Source organism: Magnusiomyces paraingens, assembly GCF_902498895.1.
Source record: "Magnusiomyces paraingens strain CBS 517.90 genome assembly, contig: contig4, whole genome shotgun sequence".
In the NCBI taxonomy this organism is placed as follows: Eukaryota; Fungi; Ascomycota; class Dipodascomycetes; order Dipodascales; family Dipodascaceae; genus Magnusiomyces; species Magnusiomyces paraingens.
The window spans coordinates 1522484-1541950 of record NW_022474070.1 but is presented as its reverse complement, the minus strand read 5'-3'; the positions used below and the strand labels follow the sequence as shown (position 1 = coordinate 1541950).

At 44.3% G+C, this 19467-nt stretch overlaps 9 protein-coding genes across 9 annotated transcripts; 2 read left to right on the top strand and 7 right to left on the bottom strand.

Annotated features, from left to right (window-relative positions):
- Window positions 1-7: 7 nt before the first annotated feature.
- Window positions 8-670, bottom strand: SAPINGB_P005264 (uncharacterized protein; the record flags this gene model as incomplete). Its single annotated transcript, XM_031999978.1, has 1 exon — window positions 8-670. The coding sequence occupies one exon, from the start codon at window positions 668-670 to the stop codon at window positions 8-10; it is 663 nt and encodes a 220-aa protein (XP_031855869.1).
- A 283-nt stretch (window positions 671-953) lies between these two features.
- Window positions 954-2366, bottom strand: SAPINGB_P005263 (uncharacterized protein; the record flags this gene model as incomplete). Its single annotated transcript, XM_031999977.1, has 1 exon — window positions 954-2366. One exon carries the CDS (start codon window positions 2364-2366, stop codon window positions 954-956), a length of 1413 nt encoding a protein of 470 aa, XP_031855868.1.
- A 589-nt stretch (window positions 2367-2955) lies between these two features.
- SAPINGB_P005262 (uncharacterized protein) lies at window positions 2956-4755 on the bottom strand (the record flags this gene model as incomplete). Its single annotated transcript, XM_031999976.1, has 1 exon — window positions 2956-4755. One exon carries the CDS (start codon window positions 4753-4755, stop codon window positions 2956-2958), a length of 1800 nt encoding a protein of 599 aa, XP_031855867.1.
- Window positions 4756-5356: 601 nt separating this feature from the next.
- On the top strand, window positions 5357-6955 carry SAPINGB_P005261 (uncharacterized protein; the record flags this gene model as incomplete). The annotated part of the gene is made up of 4 exons (XM_031999975.1): window positions 5357-5515; window positions 5614-6110; window positions 6287-6836; window positions 6908-6955. The coding sequence occupies 4 exons, from the start codon at window positions 5357-5359 to the stop codon at window positions 6953-6955; spliced, it is 1254 nt and encodes a 417-aa protein (XP_031855866.1).
- A 62-nt stretch (window positions 6956-7017) lies between these two features.
- Window positions 7018-7597, bottom strand: SAPINGB_P005260 (uncharacterized protein; the record flags this gene model as incomplete). Its single annotated transcript, XM_031999974.1, has 2 exons — window positions 7018-7496; window positions 7546-7597. 2 exons carry the CDS (start codon window positions 7595-7597, stop codon window positions 7018-7020), a joined length of 531 nt encoding a protein of 176 aa, XP_031855865.1.
- Window positions 7598-7794: 197 nt separating this feature from the next.
- SAPINGB_P005259 (uncharacterized protein) lies at window positions 7795-10074 on the bottom strand (the record flags this gene model as incomplete). Its single annotated transcript, XM_031999973.1, has 1 exon — window positions 7795-10074. The coding sequence occupies one exon, from the start codon at window positions 10072-10074 to the stop codon at window positions 7795-7797; it is 2280 nt and encodes a 759-aa protein (XP_031855864.1).
- Window positions 10075-10921: 847 nt separating this feature from the next.
- Window positions 10922-12664, top strand: SAPINGB_P005258 (uncharacterized protein; the record flags this gene model as incomplete). Its single annotated transcript, XM_031999972.1, has 1 exon — window positions 10922-12664. The coding sequence occupies one exon, from the start codon at window positions 10922-10924 to the stop codon at window positions 12662-12664; it is 1743 nt and encodes a 580-aa protein (XP_031855863.1).
- Window positions 12665-12752: 88 nt separating this feature from the next.
- Window positions 12753-17168, bottom strand: SAPINGB_P005257 (uncharacterized protein; the record flags this gene model as incomplete). Its single annotated transcript, XM_031999971.1, has 1 exon — window positions 12753-17168. One exon carries the CDS (start codon window positions 17166-17168, stop codon window positions 12753-12755), a length of 4416 nt encoding a protein of 1471 aa, XP_031855862.1.
- Window positions 17169-17971: 803 nt separating this feature from the next.
- Window positions 17972-19399, bottom strand: SAPINGB_P005256 (uncharacterized protein; the record flags this gene model as incomplete). The annotated part of the gene is made up of 1 exon (XM_031999970.1): window positions 17972-19399. The coding sequence occupies one exon, from the start codon at window positions 19397-19399 to the stop codon at window positions 17972-17974; it is 1428 nt and encodes a 475-aa protein (XP_031855861.1).
- Between the last annotated feature and the right edge of the window lie 68 nt (window positions 19400-19467).

Below are 19467 nucleotides of genomic sequence, written 5' to 3'. Positions count from 1 at the left end.
GATAAGCTTAGATCTTACCCAAAAGCAGATTTTTAAACATACTAATGGTAGTAAACTTGATTTGCAGCCACAAATTGAAAGGATCTGCAGTGGAAAAAATAGAGTCCAGAAATCCAAAAATAAGCATTGTGGGAATATATCCCTGAGCGAGCTCAATTGCAAAAGACCCTGGAGGCATCGCGTATTGCTGAGCCGTTCCATAGGACAGATGGTGCATCTCTCCGGGCTTATAGATAGTGGGCATGTTTTCACCAGGGTACGCAGCACTTTGCTCACCAGAAACAATGATGAAGTAGTCGTCAGCCAAATGGTAGCCAGTGTGGCCCTCGGTGCCTGTGGCTGAGCCAAAAACAATAAGGTATTCGGTAAAAGATGCGTGGAAGATGAAGAAAGTTCCCATGGCACCGCCAGCGTTGGAAAAGTGCCAGTCATCGTAGTTAAGATCTTTGACGTATGGTCCGTAGCGATCTGAGAATTTGTGGCCAAGAGCAGTAAAGAGGGCAGTGTTGTTTGCACCTGGGTTTTCGGCAAGAGTTGTCTGCACAATCTCCTGAAGCTCTGCAGGCTTAAAGACATAGTTGGCAGGCAAGATGTGATCTTTGCCGTAGCGAAGAACCGGTGCCAAGATAGAAAACAAGGCGATGATTGACGGTATGAAGAACAAGTTCATTTTTTGATGGATTAGTTGGGGGGGGGAGGTTTGTTGGTGGGATGGTTTGTTTATTTTTGGTGGTGGTGGTTAAATTTAAAAACAAACAAACAAAAAAAAAATAAAAACGTGTAGACCAAATTAATTCGTGGCCAGATGGAAATTTTTTTTTTTTGTTTGTTTACATTTTGGTTGATTCAAGATGACTTTGATTGCATTCCCATACTGTACATTAGATAAAAATTAAATAAAAAAATAAAAAAAAATCAAATAAAAATAGTCATTAAAAACACCTTTATTTTGTCTATTGCTGCTCTTCATTCTTCTTTTCTTCGTCATTTGGCTTAACTTCTGCCTCTGCCTCTGCCTCTGCCTCTGCCTCTGCCCCGGCTTTTGCTTCTGCACCTTCATCCTTCTTTTCTTCATCTTTATTTTCTTCACTTTTATTTTCTTCCTCCTTTTCTTCTTCCTTGACCTCGTCTGTATCAAAGTGCCAGATAATGTAGTTGGGAAGACCAGAGACACGGTACCCTGCCCGTTTGGCCATTTTTGCAAAGCCCTCCGTCTCAGCTTGATTTTCAAACGCATATGCTGGGAAGTTAATGCCCGAGCGATGAACATCTGCCTTGACCAAAATGTTGACACCTCCAATGCCATCGAGATCGATTTCCTCGTGCTCGTCGTGGCCACGGACTCCTCTTGTGGCCATGTATTCTCGGCCAGTGTCAAATTCTTTGTATCCTTCAACAACAATCGTTTCCGGATCAAGGGTTTCAAGTAGCGCGCGCGACTTATCTGTTTCGCGCCATGAGTTGTAATCAAAACGACCTTCAATATCTTCTCCGTCCACATATCGGTGGAACCATACATTGGGGACAATAATGTCGGTATTGTGGCGCATCAGATCCTCAATAATACCCTTGGGCGACTCGATAATGTCAACGTCACGCCACATGACCCACGAATGGTGTGGCTTGAGAGCCGAAGCTAGCAGGTAGTTGCGAGCACGGGCCATGGCGATACGGCGCGGGGCCTGAGCAGCAAAGGCGTGACGTTCTTGAACATTAAGGTTGTCGAGAGTCATGCCAAAGTCCTTGTTGTAGATTTCCACTGAGCGGAACGGCTTGGGTCCATTTTGAACCCGCTTAAGTTCACGTGTTAGCACCTCCATGGTTTCATCACGCGTATCCGAGACCAGAAACCCCAGGTCAATCTGACTGTGTGGATACGACAGTGCCATCAGCAAGTCAAAGTACTTGTTTAGATATGTTGAAGCGTCACGGACCGGCGTCAGAATCAAGACGCGCTCGTCTTCGTGGGTCCCTGCAACCACGGTATTTAAATTGGTATGACGAATCGACGTTGTATTTGATACGTCGACAGCAACATGGGTGTTGAAAGTGACAGGAGATGGCGATCCTCGGTGCCACTGTGAGTATGTGTTTGCGTCCATTTCCATTGGCGACATTGCTGGACCAAAGCAATAGTACTTCTGAAGAGACTCTTGGGACGCTGGAATAGATGTGCGGAGAAGCCAAATGAAGAGCCAAAGAAATACTGCATATAGCACATGAGCTGGAGTGATGAGAGCAGGAACTTGTGTGACTACTTCGCGCAGACGGACTTCGCGGGCCTTTGTTATCGTGCGGACCCAAAGTTTCCGAGCCGCTACGCGAAGAACCGGAATCTTTTCAGCAAGAAGCGGAGCCAGCGGCATCAAGATGAAGTTATAGAGGGAGATGAAATTAGGGGGGATGTAGAAAATGATATGAAACCCTTAGAGACGTTTCAAAAAGATTGTATAGGGTTCAAGACTAATTGATGGTGTTAGGTGGTAGTGGGGAAAAAGGTTGTTGTGTTGATTTGGTTTTGGTGGTTTTAAATTTTTTTATTTTTTTTTCCTGAGTGGCTGCACCAGAAAAGGGGGTCTTTAGAGCAAAACATTTGAACAGGAGGAGGCCATCGGGGGAATTTATATAAGCGGCCCTGCAGACACACGGCTGCCTTGTCTGCCAAAAAAAAAAAAAAGAAAAAAAGAAAGAAATCGGGACCAGGACACGACCATGTCAAGAGCAATTCGGGACATAGAGGGGGAGGGGGAAAAAAATTGGTTATAAAGAAAAGAAGGAATTCAGGTATATATATATTTATATAGATAAAATTTTTAAAAGTAAGGTGAGAGAGGAAAGGGGAAAGGGAACAACAAGATTGAGATCCACAAGATTTAATGCAGCAAGCAGGTTACATATATTGCTTGTTATTGCCACTTATATATAGAAAAAAAAAGTACCTGATGACTACACCAGTCAAAGCTGCCGAGGCCCTCGAGCATTAACGGTACAACCGTTAGTGCTGCCCCAATGCTCTAGCCGGCCAAGACGCTGGCTATTATAATAGGGCGACCCTGCTGCTGCTTCCGCCACACCAGACTCAAATAACCCAGCAGTCTGAGCTAGCCTGAGTTGCTGGCCAAACTGGCGTGTCAGCGTGCAAGTGGATGTCGCATTGGTGGCCGCCTTGGGCGACACAAACTCCGTGCGAAGAGGTGACAGTGGTGCTACTGCTGTTGTAAAATCATTGTTGGATCCCGGAGAAAAATAGCTCCCGTCAACTTGATTAGAGTGCTTAAGAGGTGTGGTAGGCTCTGAACAAAGGATGGGTCCATTCTCATCTGCCTTATTACTGACTTGATAGGCTTTTAAATCTCTAGTACCTATGGTCCTATATTTTTCCTGTTCATCTTCAAAGTCCCACTCTTCGTCGTCTAGAGACGTGCTGTTTTGAGTGTTATCTTGGTCAGTATAAATTGATTCAACAGTGGGAAGCCTCACTTGTTCTCTCATGGCTTCAAATTCTTCTCCACGCCGGTCCCAAAACTTTTCATCTAATTCTTCTTCTTCTTCTTCGTCAAAAAATTGTTGTTCATTTTCATTTTTATGTTCTTGTTTTTGCAATTCTGATTGCTGATACTTGACTTCTCTATTTTCATCCATCTGACATATCGTTACTGCTAGCCTCTCAACCTTTTCTTCTAAATGCTTCAAGTCGTTTCGTAATGCCCTAGCATTCACTTCCATTACCATATTATTTGTAGTCAACTGTTGTACTTTTTCTCCAATTTCAATCTGTCTCTCTAAAGATTTTACCCTTTTTTCAAGCTTTTCAGTTTCTTTTTGAGTCACCTTCTTGTCCTCCTCCAACCCCCTTTTCTTTTCTTCAAAAATTTTGATTGCCCGTTTTAAATTCTCTCTTTGAGCAATCAGTTTTTCAAACAATAGAGGTACTTGTTTGCTTGCTGTTTCGGTCAACTTCCACTCTTCACATTTGGCTTCAAATTCTGTCGTCAATTGTAAAACTTTTTGTTCCAAAATTCCTAGAGTTTTAGACAAATTCCCTACTTTATAGTCAACCTGAAGAATATGCTCTCTCAAGGGCATAGCCACAAGCTCCTCTACTTGACATCGCAACGTACTTGATTCTGGCCATTCTTCCACATCCACAAACTCGCATAAATCTAACAACTTTTGCATGGTTTTTGAAGTTCTTGTTAAAAACTTCTTTTGGTCAATTTGCTGTTGTATTGATGTCAATGCGGCTCGTAATGTCCCTAGACTTTCTTCGCTTATACTCAACCTTTCATCCAGTTTTCTAATTACCCCTTCCAGCTCATTTTCTCTTTTATTCTTATATTTATTTTCATTCTTGCTTTCTGCAGGTACTGTTTGACTCAAAAGTTGGATCTTAGAGTCCATATACTCCATCATGCTGTCGACAGCTACGCGCACTTTGCATTGTGTCTCCTCTCGCACAGCCTTGCGCTGTTCTGCTATCAACGCTGTGAGTCGCTCAGCAACCTCGTCAATTTGTGAACTTGCATCTTTTACTGCTGTAACTTTGGCTTTATCTGTATAAGTTGCTGCTGCTTCTATTGCTTCTTGAATCTGCTGCCGAGTGCGCTTTTCAACCGCGGCACACTGCTGGGCCACATATTCCTTAATAGTTCTATTTGTTTTCCCATGCTTGGATTTTGTTGTCTTAAAAGAACCATTTTCCACAAATGGACTATTGCTTGTGCCCGGAGATTGCTTATGACTGGGCGTCATCATTGTGATAGGCGGTTAATTATGAAAAACAGAGAGAATAGAAAGGAATAAAAGGATGTTTTGAATTTAAAGGGATGAAAATTACATTGAACTTGTTGCTTGTTGCCATATAAAGTAATTGGTCTACTTTATAAAATACATTTAAAAAAAAGTTTGAATTTAATTTTTTCAACTTTTAAATGCTCTTTTTTTAATTTTTTTTTTTTTTCAAAACTCTTATCTCTTGAAATGACCCGACATTTAAGACCCGGTCTCCGGTCACCAAATCTGAGCCGCACTAGGTCACGTGAATATAATAAATTCCCCTAACCCTTTGCCAATTTTTTTTTTGTTCGCGTGGCCGCCGCCAAAACTTTTTTTTTCCCTCCCATTCGTCCTCCACTTAAAAAAAAATCATCACAGCCAGCCTGCCAGCCTGCCAGCCCGTCAGCCCGTCAGCCCGTCAGCCTGCCAGCTAGACCGGCTTCCCTTTTCTTTATTCAGTTAGCATCATTGAAATCCAAACACTTAGCCAATAGCATTTTTTTTTAGGCGATCGCAAAGTCGTTGCAGTCGTCTCTCTATTTTAAAGGATCACCCTTACTACACCCGCTCCCTCTCTCTAATGGCTGTCGCAGATAAGAAACCACCATCAAAGGGATCGACATCGTCGTCCTCGGGCACCGCTGGCGTTTCAACTTCCGGACCCAAAAGGAAGAAAACGTCTGCTGCTTCAACTAATGCTCAAAGCTCTGCCAGTACTCCCATTAACATTGGTGAACTCGTAAGTGTTTTGTCTTTTCTTTTTTTTTTTTTTTTGATCTGTCAATCCCCCTTTTTTTTTTGTGATTCTTAACTAACTAAGCTTAATCTTTATTTTAGAGCATTGACATTCTTCAAGATCTTATTCGGTCTTTAACCCATGAAGTTGCTGCCCGTGCTGTTCATCTTGAACACCGGATCCGTTCCCAGTACGGCCGCGAATTTGTTGCACGGCCTTACGCAACTGCTCTTCCTCCGGGTATCCGTGCCAAAAGCGCCCAAAAAACAGAGGTGGTTGGCCGTGTGGCCTATCTTTCAAGCCCTTGGTCGTCACATGCAGGTACACCAGTCAATGGCTCAACTCCTGGGACCCCCAAGGTTGCCAATGGTCACAATGCCGGTACCGATGGGGGTAACAACAATGCAACTACATCGACCGTTGCTCCAAGCCCTGCAACACCTTCAGCTTCGTTGTTGGAGGACATGTATGGTATTGAAAAGTCAACTGAACCAAGATACTTTGAGTGTCTTAATTGTACACGCAAGATTGCAGGCTCTCGCTTTGCTGCGCATCTCGAGCGATGTCTCGGTGGCCGCAATTCTCGTCACAAGGACCGGTAAGTTTATTAGACAAAAGAAGAAGACTTAGACCTGGAGGTTCTTGTTTTCTTCATTTCCATTTCCATTTCCATTTCCATTTCCATTTCCATTTCCATTTCCACTTCCATTTTCATTCCTATTTTATTTTTTTTTTTTTATTTTTTTTTTTCAAACTAACTTTGTGCTTATTTAGGAAAGCTGCAGTGGCATATGGAGGACCCCACCTTGCTTCGGAAAACCTGGCCCCGATTTCCAACAATAACAACAACTCGTACAACTCTCCATCGCCATCTTCAGTCACAGGCGGAGATTTCAGCTCGACCTCTTCGTCCCCTGCAAAGTCACAGCTGGGCGAGCACTTGAGCGGCGCGGGCGCCGGCACCTCTTTGAAAACCCCTCCTTCATCTTCGGCTGGTGCAGCAGCTAACTCTTCTCAAGGCAACGGATCTACTGAATCATCTGCACCCCCGCGAACCAAAAAACGGAAAATTGGATTAGGTGGGGGGAACGGCAATAGTAACGGGAGTAACAATGGTACTAGCAATGGCCACAGTAACATTTCTTCATCCGGAGGCCCCACGAAAACAGCCCTTTCAAAGTTCTTTGATCGCGGTGTAGGAGGTACTGGTAGTAGTGGCACCATGTCCAATGGAAACTCAAGAGACAGTAAAAATTCAATCCATAGTGCGCCATCATCTCCAAGAGGGGCCGGAGGTTCATCCAGTGACAAGAACCGATCACATGTGAGTACTTGAAAAAAAAAAAATCTGGGGTAATGGACCTAATTACGGCTAACCTTTTTAATCACCACTAGAGTGAAGAACCATCAATCCATCCAAGAAAACGAGCCAAGAACTCTTAATTAGATTCAATATATAATAATAATAATCATTAAGACAAAAAAAGAAACATTAAAAGTGTTATTTAAAGAACATGGTGCTTGTTCTTGTAAGCCATTTCAACAGCAGCAGCACCCCAGTCTTCACCATGATTGTGCGAGTGAGAAGCACCCTCCTCATTGACAACAAGCCCGGCACGCTCAAGAGCCTGTTCCTCAGTGAGACACGTCAGGAGTCCGAAAATGACGGGGATCCCCAAATCGAACTGGGTGCGCATGAGACCATGCGAGACGGCATCGGAGATGTACTCAAAGTGCATTGTGTGGCCCTTGATGAGAACACCAATGGAGATGATGGCATCAAGCTCGGTTTCCTTGCCCTTGTGCGCGTCGTAAAGTACCTTAGTGCCAAACGGCAGCTCGTAGGAACCGGGGACCGTGGTCAGGAAAATGTTTGACTCTGGAACACCCATGGCTGCAAGCTTGGACTTGGCCCCATCAACCAGCGCAGCAATCACCTTGTCGTTCCAACGAGCGTGGACAATACCGACCCGCAGCTGGGAGCCTACCATGCCGTTAGAATTGAAACAATATTACTAAAGAAAAAGACATACCGTCATAAGACTTGTCAATGTCTCCGAGACCTTTGATTTGAGTAGCAGCCATTATGAATTTTTATAATTGCAAATAGTATTTGGACCTGATTATGGGGAAAGCGCAATGAGAAATTAGGGGAATTGGATGTTGTAGGAAATTATAAAAAAATTAATAAAAGGATAGGTTGAAGAAAAGGAAAGAAAAGAAAAAAAATATCAATTTTTTATATAAAAATGTTACTGAAATGTTACTCCAAATAATTATAGTTACTCGCCAATCAGTCTTACCAGGTAACCAAAAGGCTTGTTGGTCATCTTTCGGTCAAGCATGGTCACGCACCCGACACGCACCTCATTCAGCAGCAGCCCGTTAGTCGGTGCCTTTGCCGTATAGAAAAGTGTACCCGAGATCAACGACACCTTAAGTTTTTTAAATACGTATCCGGTGTCAACACCGGCTGCATCAAACTCGTCGTCAATGCCTTTAAGAGCAAACAGTTCAGTGTATAGCGCCTGGAGCTCCTCTTCTGTCAGTTCTTGGTCACTCACAAAACTCGCAAAAGCCTGTACACCAAACCGGCACCCACGGAACTCAATTCCTCCAGACTTGCCATTGATGTACATGGGTTTGAAAAAGTACGGAGCTATGGGTTCGGCTCCATCGGCTTCTTCCTCTTCCAAGTCTCGTTGCTCAAACTTAGCCTTGGCTGCGCGTAACGCATCACCGTCAACACCATATCCGGACCACTCGATAGGAGCACCTTTAGGAAGCCCAGTAAGCTGGACAATAAAAAGAGGCACATCGGCCCGGTGACCGTGGTAGTAGCTTGCATCACGAATGGCGTCTTCGTCAAGGCCGGCCCAGCTTGTTACAGCAAGATATGCGGGCCATGTCTTAGCCACTGCATCGCCAGCTTCGGGACTGGTAACATAGGCAATGAGTCCGGCGTAGCATGGAGCTGTGCCAGGGACACTTGACACAGGCTGATATGCTGTGGCCACGCGGTTAAGGTGTTGAAGAGCTAACACTGAGTGCACTTCTGGAGCAGGAGCATCCAAAAGTTCCATCGATGCAGGAACCAGAGGAATTTGTCCAGCAAAATAAATAATGCCATCGGCTGCGCTACCTGAAACAGCCTGAGAGTAAGGTCCAATATTTGCGGGCGCCCAGTAAGATCGAGATTGAACGTGCAACCCAGATCTTTTATTCCAGTCTTTAGTAGCCACGACTGTCAGTTGGACACGCGAGTTGTGGACAAGCGCGCCATTTTCCACACAAACTCTGGCAGGTGGGTTGGATTCGGCTCCAAAAAATGAGCCATAAACCTTATTGAACTCGTCAAAGTCGGCCATATTTTTAAGGAGCACATGTGTAAACAGAACGTGCTTGAGAGTAAGTCCCTGGGCTGCAAGCAGCGCACGGACCTTGTCAAATACAAGTGCCGTGACGTGGTCTACAGGATAATCCGAGGCCATTGGAGGAGCAGTTACATTGGAAATCCACACAGTGCCGAGCTTGTCATTGACCACAACGCGGGGCTTAATGTGCATCGTTTTATCGGGCTGATAAAACAAGTCATCATCAGCAGGAACTTTATGAGTTTCCTTAGGGTCGAGGGTGTTTAACGAGATGTCACCTCTAGGCTTGTAATAATCGTCATCGGTCTTGATTTGGTTTAGGACCTCGTCATAAGTAGCGTCGAGAAGCTTGGGGATGGCCACTTTGTCTTTCCATGAATCAATGTTCAATGGGTCATATCCGGGCTTTTCCTTTGTATGGAAATCGGAAAGTTCCAAAAAGTACACGTTATCGGAAGCAGAGTGCTCAATGACTTTTGCAGACCCAGCAACAAGGGCACGTTTAAACAATGGCGAGTCAAACACAAGCGTTTCGTACTCTCCGCCTTCACCACAAAGATGAAGACCTACTTCAGCATTGAGCCGAGCAAGTTTGGGTCTCAATTGCTCAAGAGACTTTCCAAGATCTTCCTTGGAAAGCCCGTAAGCAGCGACCTTGATCAAGCGAGCATCAGTGCCTGATGCAATAATCTCGTCGAGCAGCTCGGCCTGGACTCGTTCCCAAAGGAAAGCCAAGCAAGTGAGACCTAACCGCGAACAGACATTTTCAACACGTACTCGCTGGTAGCGTGAAAGAATGGCTCCGACAGATACACCCTTAATTTCCGGGTGACTGCGGAGAACGGTTTTGAGGAGGTTGTACAGATCTTCAGTCTCGTCTGTTGGCGCAGGAGTAGTATTAGCCACGTCTGCTTCATCACCAACAAGGATTGGTCGGTACTCAAGAGAAGTCACCACCGTGGTTCCTGTGATGGGTTGGCGATAAAGGGGGATATCGAGACACTCGGAGTAACGTTCGACAGCAGAGTGACCCACGGTTTGGTACATGAAGCTATCCATTTCGTCAGAGCCCACGGATTTGGGAGGAAAAAGGTTGGCCAAGGCCACAATTTCATGACCTTGGAGAGTGCAGTGAAGCATATTGAAGGCAGAGTCCTTGCCTCCAGAGACAAGTGCGACGACTTTCATTGTGTGTAAAAAATGGGTATATGGTTTTTTATTTGAAAAGGGAAATATTAGAAAGGGGTTATGGGTTGGTTTTGGTAAGTGATAATGGTGAAAAAGTGATTGGGTAAAGAAAGTTTGATGGTTTGGATAAGAAAAACCAGTACAGGATTAATCAGGCGGTTTGGATGGTGGGAGTGAGAGCTTATCAGTAAGTGTAAGCTTAGAAGGACTAAAAGGGATGTTTATAGTGAAATCCGATATAGATCACATCTTAGAACGTTATTAGGAAAATAACGCCGGAAAGGTTTCGACGCAATTGACGAGTATCTTGCAATCATTGAGACGGCCAAATGTCCCGGGTCCCGGGTCTTGTCATTACATTTCATTTCATTTCATTTCTTTTCTTTTCAGTTGCTGATGTTGCTGCTTGGCGGTACATTTTATTATTAATTTTTTTTTATTTAAGGCCGCCCATTTTTTATTTTTCATTGCTGTATAAATTATGCATAAGCCTAATAATTAGTATTTAGCTTATAGAACTTAGAACATATCACTTATTATAGACCTTAAAATACGGCATTCTGAAAACTTCAATTCCGAGATATCAGACCCGTGCTCAAATGTACCCCACAGCCTCTTAAAGTAGCTGAACACCGCCTGCCTGCCTGCCATTGCCTGCTTGGTTTATTTTTAAATCGCTTTTAATCTTTATATCATTATAAAACTCGCACAAAATCCGTCAATTTTTTTTTTTAATTTTTTTTTTGACAGTTTTAAAATTTATAATATAAATCATTTTAATATAAAAACCGACTATCCAGCAAGTAAAAAAATGGTTAAAAATATCTTTTCAAAAAAAAACAAAGAAATGACGGACGAGCAGATCCGTGACGTCCTTTCAACTTCCTGTGTTCCTACAAAAGCATCAACTTCCCGCACTTCAAAGTTTTCTGCGTACTCGGAATATGCTGAACAGCTCAACGCTCAGCGTAATAAAGGCGTCCCGATGCCTGGATCAGCCGGGCCCATTGCTTTATCACTCCAAGCTTCAGTTGGAGGTCCTTATGGTGGTGCAGCCCCTGCTTCTGGACCATATGGTGGTCCCCAGCAACAATCTTACGGTCAAAACCTTAGCCCTTATGGCCAGCAACAGCCAAACACGAGTCCCTATGCAAACCAAGGATACCACTCTACCCCTGCACTTTCTCCCTATGCTAACCAAGGTTATGGTGAACAACAAAACTTAGTACAAGAACAACCAAGAGCATACGGCCAGCAACAGTCTTATGGTCAGCAACAGTCTTATGGTCAGCAACAGACTTATGGTCAACAGCAGTCTTATGGCCAGCAGTCTAATGCTCGGCAACAATCTTATTCTGGTCCGGTTCCTTATGGCCAACAAACATACAGTAACCCTCCTTCTACATCGCCATATGCGGCAGGTTCAGCACAGTACCAAAGTAGATTTAACCCGACTCCCAAACTTCATAACCCCTTGAGTGATACGGATAGCGTGCTGGACGCGCGCCGCAACGAGCTTTTTGGAAGTGCGCCTCAAAAGGCCGCCTTGAGACAAGATTCCGAACAGGAACAACAACAACAACAACAACAAGTCCAAGCTCAGCCACAAAGACAACTCGCTCCGGATCGCGCTGCACTTTTTGGTGCAGCTGCTCATTCTGAAAGTGATTTGACTACATCCAAATATAGTTCTGCATTTAATGACTCTCTGGCACAACAAAGCGCTCAAGCAAGATTTAAAGCAAAGGACCCTTCTGAGTATACTAACGATGAGGAACTTATTTACGCTGGCCGCAATCAAAGTGAAGGTATCACTACTACAGCAAATACTGATTTAACAACTACTACCGATTATCAGCCTTATGGCGCTCAACAAGAACAAGAGGTCAACTCTGAAGACGAGGAGGTTGAAGGCATCAAGACTCAGATGAAGTTTATCAAAAATGAAGACGTAAATCTTACACGCTCTGCTTTACGTGCTGCTGCCTATGCAGAAGAAAGTGGCCGTAACGCTCTTGGTATGTTGGGTGCTCAGGGAGAGCGGTTGTCATCGGTGGAGCGCAATTTGCAGCTTGCTTCAACTCAGAACCGCATTGCTTCTGATAAGACTCGTGAACTCAAAACCCTGAACCGATCCATGTTTGCAGTTCACGTGTCGAATCCCTTCAACTCGAAGCGACGACTGATGGAAAAGGAAGAACAAATTAAGGCGAACCGTTTGCGTGAACAAGTTGCACGCGAGTCGCTGCGTGCATCTGAATATGATTCTCAGCAACGAGTTATGAATGGACTTGGAATGAGTGGCTCTGGGGTTGGAAACAGTGCTACGGCTCAAAAGTATAAGCGAAATTTGAAGGACCGTGTCAAGTACCAGATTGAGCCTGATGAGGAGGATGATCAGCTTGAAGATGAAATTGAAGGTAACCTTGATGCACTGCATAATGCAGCCCAGCGGCTGCACAAACTGGCTATTGTTACAAACGAGGAAATTACTCGCCAGAACGACCAGTTGTCGAATCTTACTGAGAATGTTGATACTCTGGATATTGGTGTTCACTTGAATTCCAACAGATTGATGAATATTCATTAAATTATACATTTTTTTACACAAAACATTTTACTTTAATTATAATTAAACTGACTTATATTATATTATTTCCCCAACATTTTTTCCTTCTTTATTTATCTCTCAGGCTAAGCAACACATTGAGAGATCCTGAACCAACATCAACAGCTGTAGGAACCCCACTTTCAAAGTGGGTAATAGGGAAAGTGCCCTCGCCAACATCCTCAGAGCGGCCCAGCTTCTTGTGATCATACACCTTGAAGAGCACCTGAGTATCAGGGCTTGCCTTGAAAGAAGTGATTTCGTCCAGCTTAATGACAGCGCCATCTGCTCCAGTTTTGTAGGACTTAGTTTTGAGCACCTCCTTTTCCTTGTTTCCACGCGAGCCGGGAATTAGTAAAACAGTGCGCACTTGTAAGTGCACCGACTTGAAGCCGGACGCGCTAACAATAGCCAGCTGGCCCTGCAACATGCCAGGCAACATGACTGAAGCCGCATCGTCATTGTTGCTGCCGCCAGAGGGCGACAAGCTTCCGGGTGACAATGGCTGGCGAACAGTGTTGGGATCTGGGGTAAGTGAGGCAACAGGGGTAAAAGTACCTTGATCAGTGGGTTCTGGTGAAAAGCCACCGCCACCAACTCCATTGCCATTCTTCTTGTGGCGGAAGGCACCCGTAAATCTTGAAGCTCCGCCCTTGATGCCGCCAAGAACACCAGTGGCTGCACCGCCTGCAATGCCTGCAGCGCCACCAACAACGTTGATGGCACCGGAAGCTGCACCTGTCACAAGCTTTCCAGGAACATTTGATGTAAACGTAGAACTAATACCCGAGGAATCAACACGACGGATAATGTAGTTGGGTCTGAAAAGCAAGCCAAGGGAAATGGTGCCAGACTCACCTTGAAGAGGAATAGTGATATTAATCTTTTTGAGAGGCTCCAGCTGAGCCAAATCAACCTTGACTTTGCCCAAAAAGTCATCATCAGAAGCCATATCCCAGTCGTAAACTTCAATGATAAACTCAGCTGCAGTACGCGACATGATATCAACTTGGCAGTTTTCGTTCCAAACAGGATTGAGTGTCTTTTTAACCTTCTCAGTCTTATATACCTTTTCACCATTGAGGAGAACAACGGCATAAGGATCAGAAGTACCAGAGCGGTCGGCAACTGGAACATTATCAGCCTTGATAATATCAAGAGAAAGAGAGCCCATGTTGTTAATAGACTCACTGGGATCCAGTTCCATGAGAAGTGGGAAGTAACGAGCGCGGACAGTGAGAGAAGCAACAATGCGGTCACTCGACGATTTGATATTAATAACGAAAGGCTTGTCGTATGCATTCTTCAAAAGTGAAATGGTAGACATAGAAAGAGTTCCCAAAATATCATCCTTCTTTGGCTTGTTAACCTTGGTTGTAATTTGGAAACGCACCTGTGACCAGTCAAGTTCAAGGACAGAGACCTCACCAGTCTCTCCAAGCGATTGCTTACGAGACTGGATGCGCGGCGACGAGTAGCACGGATTCACGTTAGCATCAGAAAGAATGCGAATGAATGTGTCAGACTCGGAAAGTTGCGCGTCTAAAATGGTCAGGGCAAAAACACCAGATTGGCTCTTAATGAGCTCGGACAGAGGAATATCGGGGAATTCCTCTTCTTCGGGCTCCTTCTCAGCAAGAGTAGCAGTATCATCAGAAGAAACAGCAGCCTTAGCATCCTTTTCGTTCTTCTTCTCATCCTTCTTTTCATCCTTAGCTGGTTCGGCAGCAGCCTTTTTGGCATCCTCCTCGGCCTTCTTGCGGGCCTCCTCAGCCTTTTCCTTAGCGTCATCAGGGTTCATGACACGAACAGAAGGGTAGAAACTAACGGAGTAGTGTAAAGTACCCTTGGGACTCTTCTTAGCCATGGAAAACATTGAAGTGCGAACCTGACGGTTAACAAAAGGCAAATAGTTACCCTTTTCGTCAGTCTTGATGAACTCACTTGAGTTGAAAGAAAATTGACCAAGAGTACGGTCCTTGCCAATGTTTTCAGCATCAACAGCTTCAAGAACAACACGTGAAGAATCGCTGTGAACAGGCACATAAATAACCTCATCCCAAACAGGGTCCAAGGTATCATCGATAGCAACAGTACGTCCACGTTGGAAGCCATTGACAAAGACACGAACGTAAGGATCGACCTTACCAATAGTTTCAAGGTTCTTCATGTCGACACCTTTAATGAGATGGAAGCGAAGAACACCAATGGGCTCAACATAGTTGCGCATGGCATCACCACCCTTGAGAGCAACAGGTTTCCAAGTGGCACCAAGACGAACACGGCCCATAGAGGTAAGGTTGAACCAGTCATCGCCTTTTCCAAGACTCTCCAAAAGCTTAGGTAACTTAATTTGGTAAGTGGCAATAACGGGATCAGTAGCAAGACCTCGGGAGTCTTTGATGCGGACGCCAATGGTGCAGTGGTTTTTATCACTAACAAGAAACTCAAAGCTGTCTTCCCAAACAGGAGAGTTAATGCGCTTAAGAGACTTGGATTGGTGGATGAGGTTACCGTTAACAAGCATGTCAACGTAGGGAGAAAGCTGGCCAACAAGAGACTTTGAAACATCTAGATCCTTTGCCTGGTGAACCCAAAGCTTGAGAATACCAGTGCGAGAGTCTGGAGGAGGTTCAGTAGATCCATCATCAAGCTTGCGACCTTCGAGAACGGGGAACCAATGCATTTCATAATTAACGGCACCTTTAGATTTTGTACCGTCTCGGATTTCACCAGAAAGAGATTCCTGGTCAGGCTTAGACTCGAGAGTTTCAAGAGGGACATTCAAATTACCAATGAGTTTATCTTTGCGAATGTCATTAAAGTCAAAAAGAGCCATGGTGAGACTTTCTGAAAGGTTGTTAACAAGGACATAGCGGGTGTCGTTCCAAACAGGATTCTTAGTGTTGCGGAGAATTTTGGAACGAGCAAGCTCAGCACGATTGTTGATACTAAAGACAATGTAAGGGTCAATGGTGTTACCAATAGCCTCACTACCCTTAATACCATGGCCGTTGAAAACGGTAACTGCAAGAACACCAATGGCGGAATCGGCACCAGCGCCAGCCATAAGTTCCTCAATATTAAGTTGGAATGAGTTGGGAGCGTAAAGCATGGGTCCCAAGTTGGCATGGACAGTAGATTGGATGAAATCTTTAAGGCCTGGAATCATAGTGATATCGGCACCAATAGGCTTGAGGGAAAAGTCAAACTCTGGAGGCTGCATGAATTGAACGTCAACCGTTTTAACATGGGGGAAGGTTGTAATGAGTTTCAAGCGGATACGGGCCAAGCCAGAAAACATAATATCTTCGACATTGATGCGGATAGCCTTTGAAATAGCACCTTTACCGATGCGAACAGCAAGAACGATTTTCGGGTTGACTTTTTCACGAAGTTGCTTGAGGGTGCGGTCATCGAGATCATTAGGAATAAAGGAAGCTTTCCAGTCCATGACAACAATGTCTTCATCAGTACGAGGATGAGTACGGACAAATTCAATTCTGGGGGGTTTAGTTCCAAGGGTAAAAGTTTCAATTGAGAGGCCTTCAATAAAGGAAGGTGTAGAGCCAGCAAGAATGTTATTGACGGTTCCAACAAGAGTTTCAGAAAGAACAGGTTCGTAAATAAGCCAAAACTTGACCAAGAAGGCGTTAAGCCATTCCATAGTTTCCATGTCGGTTTCGAGTTTGCGGAGAGAGCTTTCACGGACCAAGTCATCACGGACACGGGTACGCAAGCGGCGAATGGAGGTACGGTAGACGGTAGCAGTAAAGGCGAGAACAATAAAGAGCCATGCTAGACCACCACCAAATTTACCAACGAGCCACGAGTAAAAGGCAGTCAAAACAATGAGGGCGGTATTGTGGTACCAGTCGCCGTAAAATCGGTCCGAAATGTAGGCTTCGAGGAGGGTTGCGCGGTCCAAAAGATCTTGGGATTCTTCGGCAGAGATGGAGCTGTCTTCTACCCAGCCACCCACTTGTTTCCAACCTGTGGCAGCAGCAAAAGTTGGGGCCTTAGGTTTGGCAATTGTCTGAGAAGCCTCGGCATTTTTGTCTGTGATTGAAGCTTGAGCTGGTGTGGCAGAAGAAGGTTTGGATGATGGTGGAGTGGCAGAAGACTTTGTTGCTGCGGGAGGAATTGCGCCGGAGCTAGTGGGGGGAGTTTTTGTAGAAGCTGGAGCGCCGGGTGGAGCAACTGGCTGAGCAGAGGAAGGTGTTTTGACGGGTACCGGTTGTTGCTGTTGTTGTTGCTGAGCATTTTGGGTAACTTGACGGACCCCAGCATTGACAGAGGCCGGGTTTGCCAAAGAAGCTGCAGGGATAGCGGTTCCAGTTTTGATTGCAGAGTCGGTATCACCTGGAGGTTTTGCAGAAGAAGTGATTGCGACGTATGGAGCAGCAGAAGAGGCAGCCTGGGAAACAACCTGTTTTGGCGACGACCCGGGCTCAATACCGGGCGCGTCGGGCGGCGGAGCAGACATTTTGAGGCTGAGAAATTGTGTGAATTTCCTGTGGAATTAAAGGGGGAATTGATAAGATTAAAGAATTGATGAGATTAAAGAATTGATGAGATTAGAAACTTGACGTGATTAGAAATTTGAAGATATGAGGAAATTGACAAGTTTGATGATGATGATGATGAGACTGAAGAAAAAAAAAAAAAAAAGGGAAAGGAAAAAAAAAAGGAAAAGCAAGCCAGTCAGAAGGGGAAAAAAAAACGAGCAAAGAGGAGAAGAGTTGTTTTTTAACCACCTACGTAGATATTTTTATATAAATAAATACACCATTAACACTACCAACACCACCAAAAAAAAAAAAAATAAAAAAAATAAAAAAAAACTTTTCTTTTTTTTTAAGCTTTACGTATTTCAAATTTTTTTTTTATTTACTTTTTGCAGCCAGCCGCCTGACATTCCACACACGCCTTGCCAATTGCAGAGAGCGCCGCAATGCACTATTTTTGGTATATATAAGCTTTTGTGGAGTGTTGAGAGTCACGTGATTTTGATTTTGATTCTGATTTTGATTTTTTTTTTTTTGCAAGGTGGCTTGGAAAGCGGGTTTTCATAATGCCGGAATTTAAGTTAACAAGAAAATTAAATTAAATTAAATTAAATTAAATTTACTAATTATTAATTTATAAATTAAATAAAAGTCATTATCATAATAAAAAAAAGGGGGGTCATTAAAATGCATTTTGGGGTCATCCTCATCAGGTTTCTAATAATAATAATAATAATAATAATAATAATAATAATAATAATAATAATAATAATAATAATAATCACATTCTGCCAAAAACTCTGCGAGCAATTTCAGCAAGTCCGTGACCTGCCATGGCCCATCCACCAACACTAACAGTATCACCATTCTCCTCTAACCGACGAACCAAGTATTCCTTGGTTTCCTTTGCAGGACCCCAAGGAACATACTTAATTACCTTGTGACCTCTACGAGCAAGGGCTTCACCTTGGTCTTCAGCCATACCCATAAGTTGACCAAAAACAACAGACTCATCACCCTCAGGAATAATGCCCTCCGACTGAGCAGCCTTAAGCAAAGAAGAGGCTCTGCTCATAGACTCTTCATTATGCGAAGCAACAATCAAGCGACCAACAGCCGAAGGCTTCTTTGCACGCCAACCAGACTCAATTTCAGAAAGCATTTCACTCACACCACCATTATAAGAAGCATCAGTGTCAGCCTTAGTCTTGTGAACGACATTCCATCGATCAGGCTCAGAGTGGACATATGCTCCACGAACAAGCTTCAGGGCAAGCTGGTAACCGTGCTCCTTAGCATCAGCAAGATCGGAAGCCAGTTGGGCGCGAGAGTCTTGAAGATACATTTGAATAGTGCCCATAACAATGACATTTCCATTCCGGTTAAACTCCTTCATCATAGCACGTTGGGCAGCATAAACACCTGGCTGCAAAATCTTCTTTTCTGCGTCAAACATAATCACCACCTTGCCCTTTCCATGATCAAGAGCATGTTGGCAAATGGCACGGCAAGTGGCAAGGTACTCTTCCCAAAGATCGGCATACTTGGGGTTGTTCCACTCTTGGAGAGCAAGAGCAGAGTTAGGCATAAGACCTGTTGGCTTGAGAGCAACATAGCCAGAAATAGGAGGCTGAGAAACTTCTCCTTTTTCATAGAGAGCCTCAACATTCTCAACATGCTTGACCAAGACCTCATCAATAGACTTGACAATTTCGGCCACAGCCTCGTCAAGAAGAGCGTTGGCACCTTCACCCTCAGCATCTTCAACTGAATAAGAAATCATCATGTTGCCAAAGCCACGCTTAAGCAGCTTAGAACCAGTGGCCACAACCTCATCAAATGTCTCACCACCACAGTAAATGGGATAAACAAAGGTTTTGATAAGGGACTTGGGGACATAACGCATAACATTTGTAGAGAGACGGATAAGAGCTGGGTTAGCTGTGGCAGCCGCAATGAGGGTGTAGCAAAAAAGGTCCATAGGAGCGAGAGACTTAAGAAACTGAGGAGGCTTAGTAGAATCGATAATTTTAACATCAGAAAGCTGTGGAGAGGAGGAGGAATCTTCAAGAGCTTGAGGATTGGTAGTAGCAGCCTTTTTAATAGAAGATGAGGATATCAGACGCGAGTTTATGGCAGGAGAAGCCATACGGATAACCTGGGTACGAGCAGAGACTCGAGAAATAGCTTGAAGACGTAGCAGACTCATTTTTATGTGAATAATAATATAATAACTATAAAGTTATCGGTATAGTAGATATCTTTTAAATCAAAGGA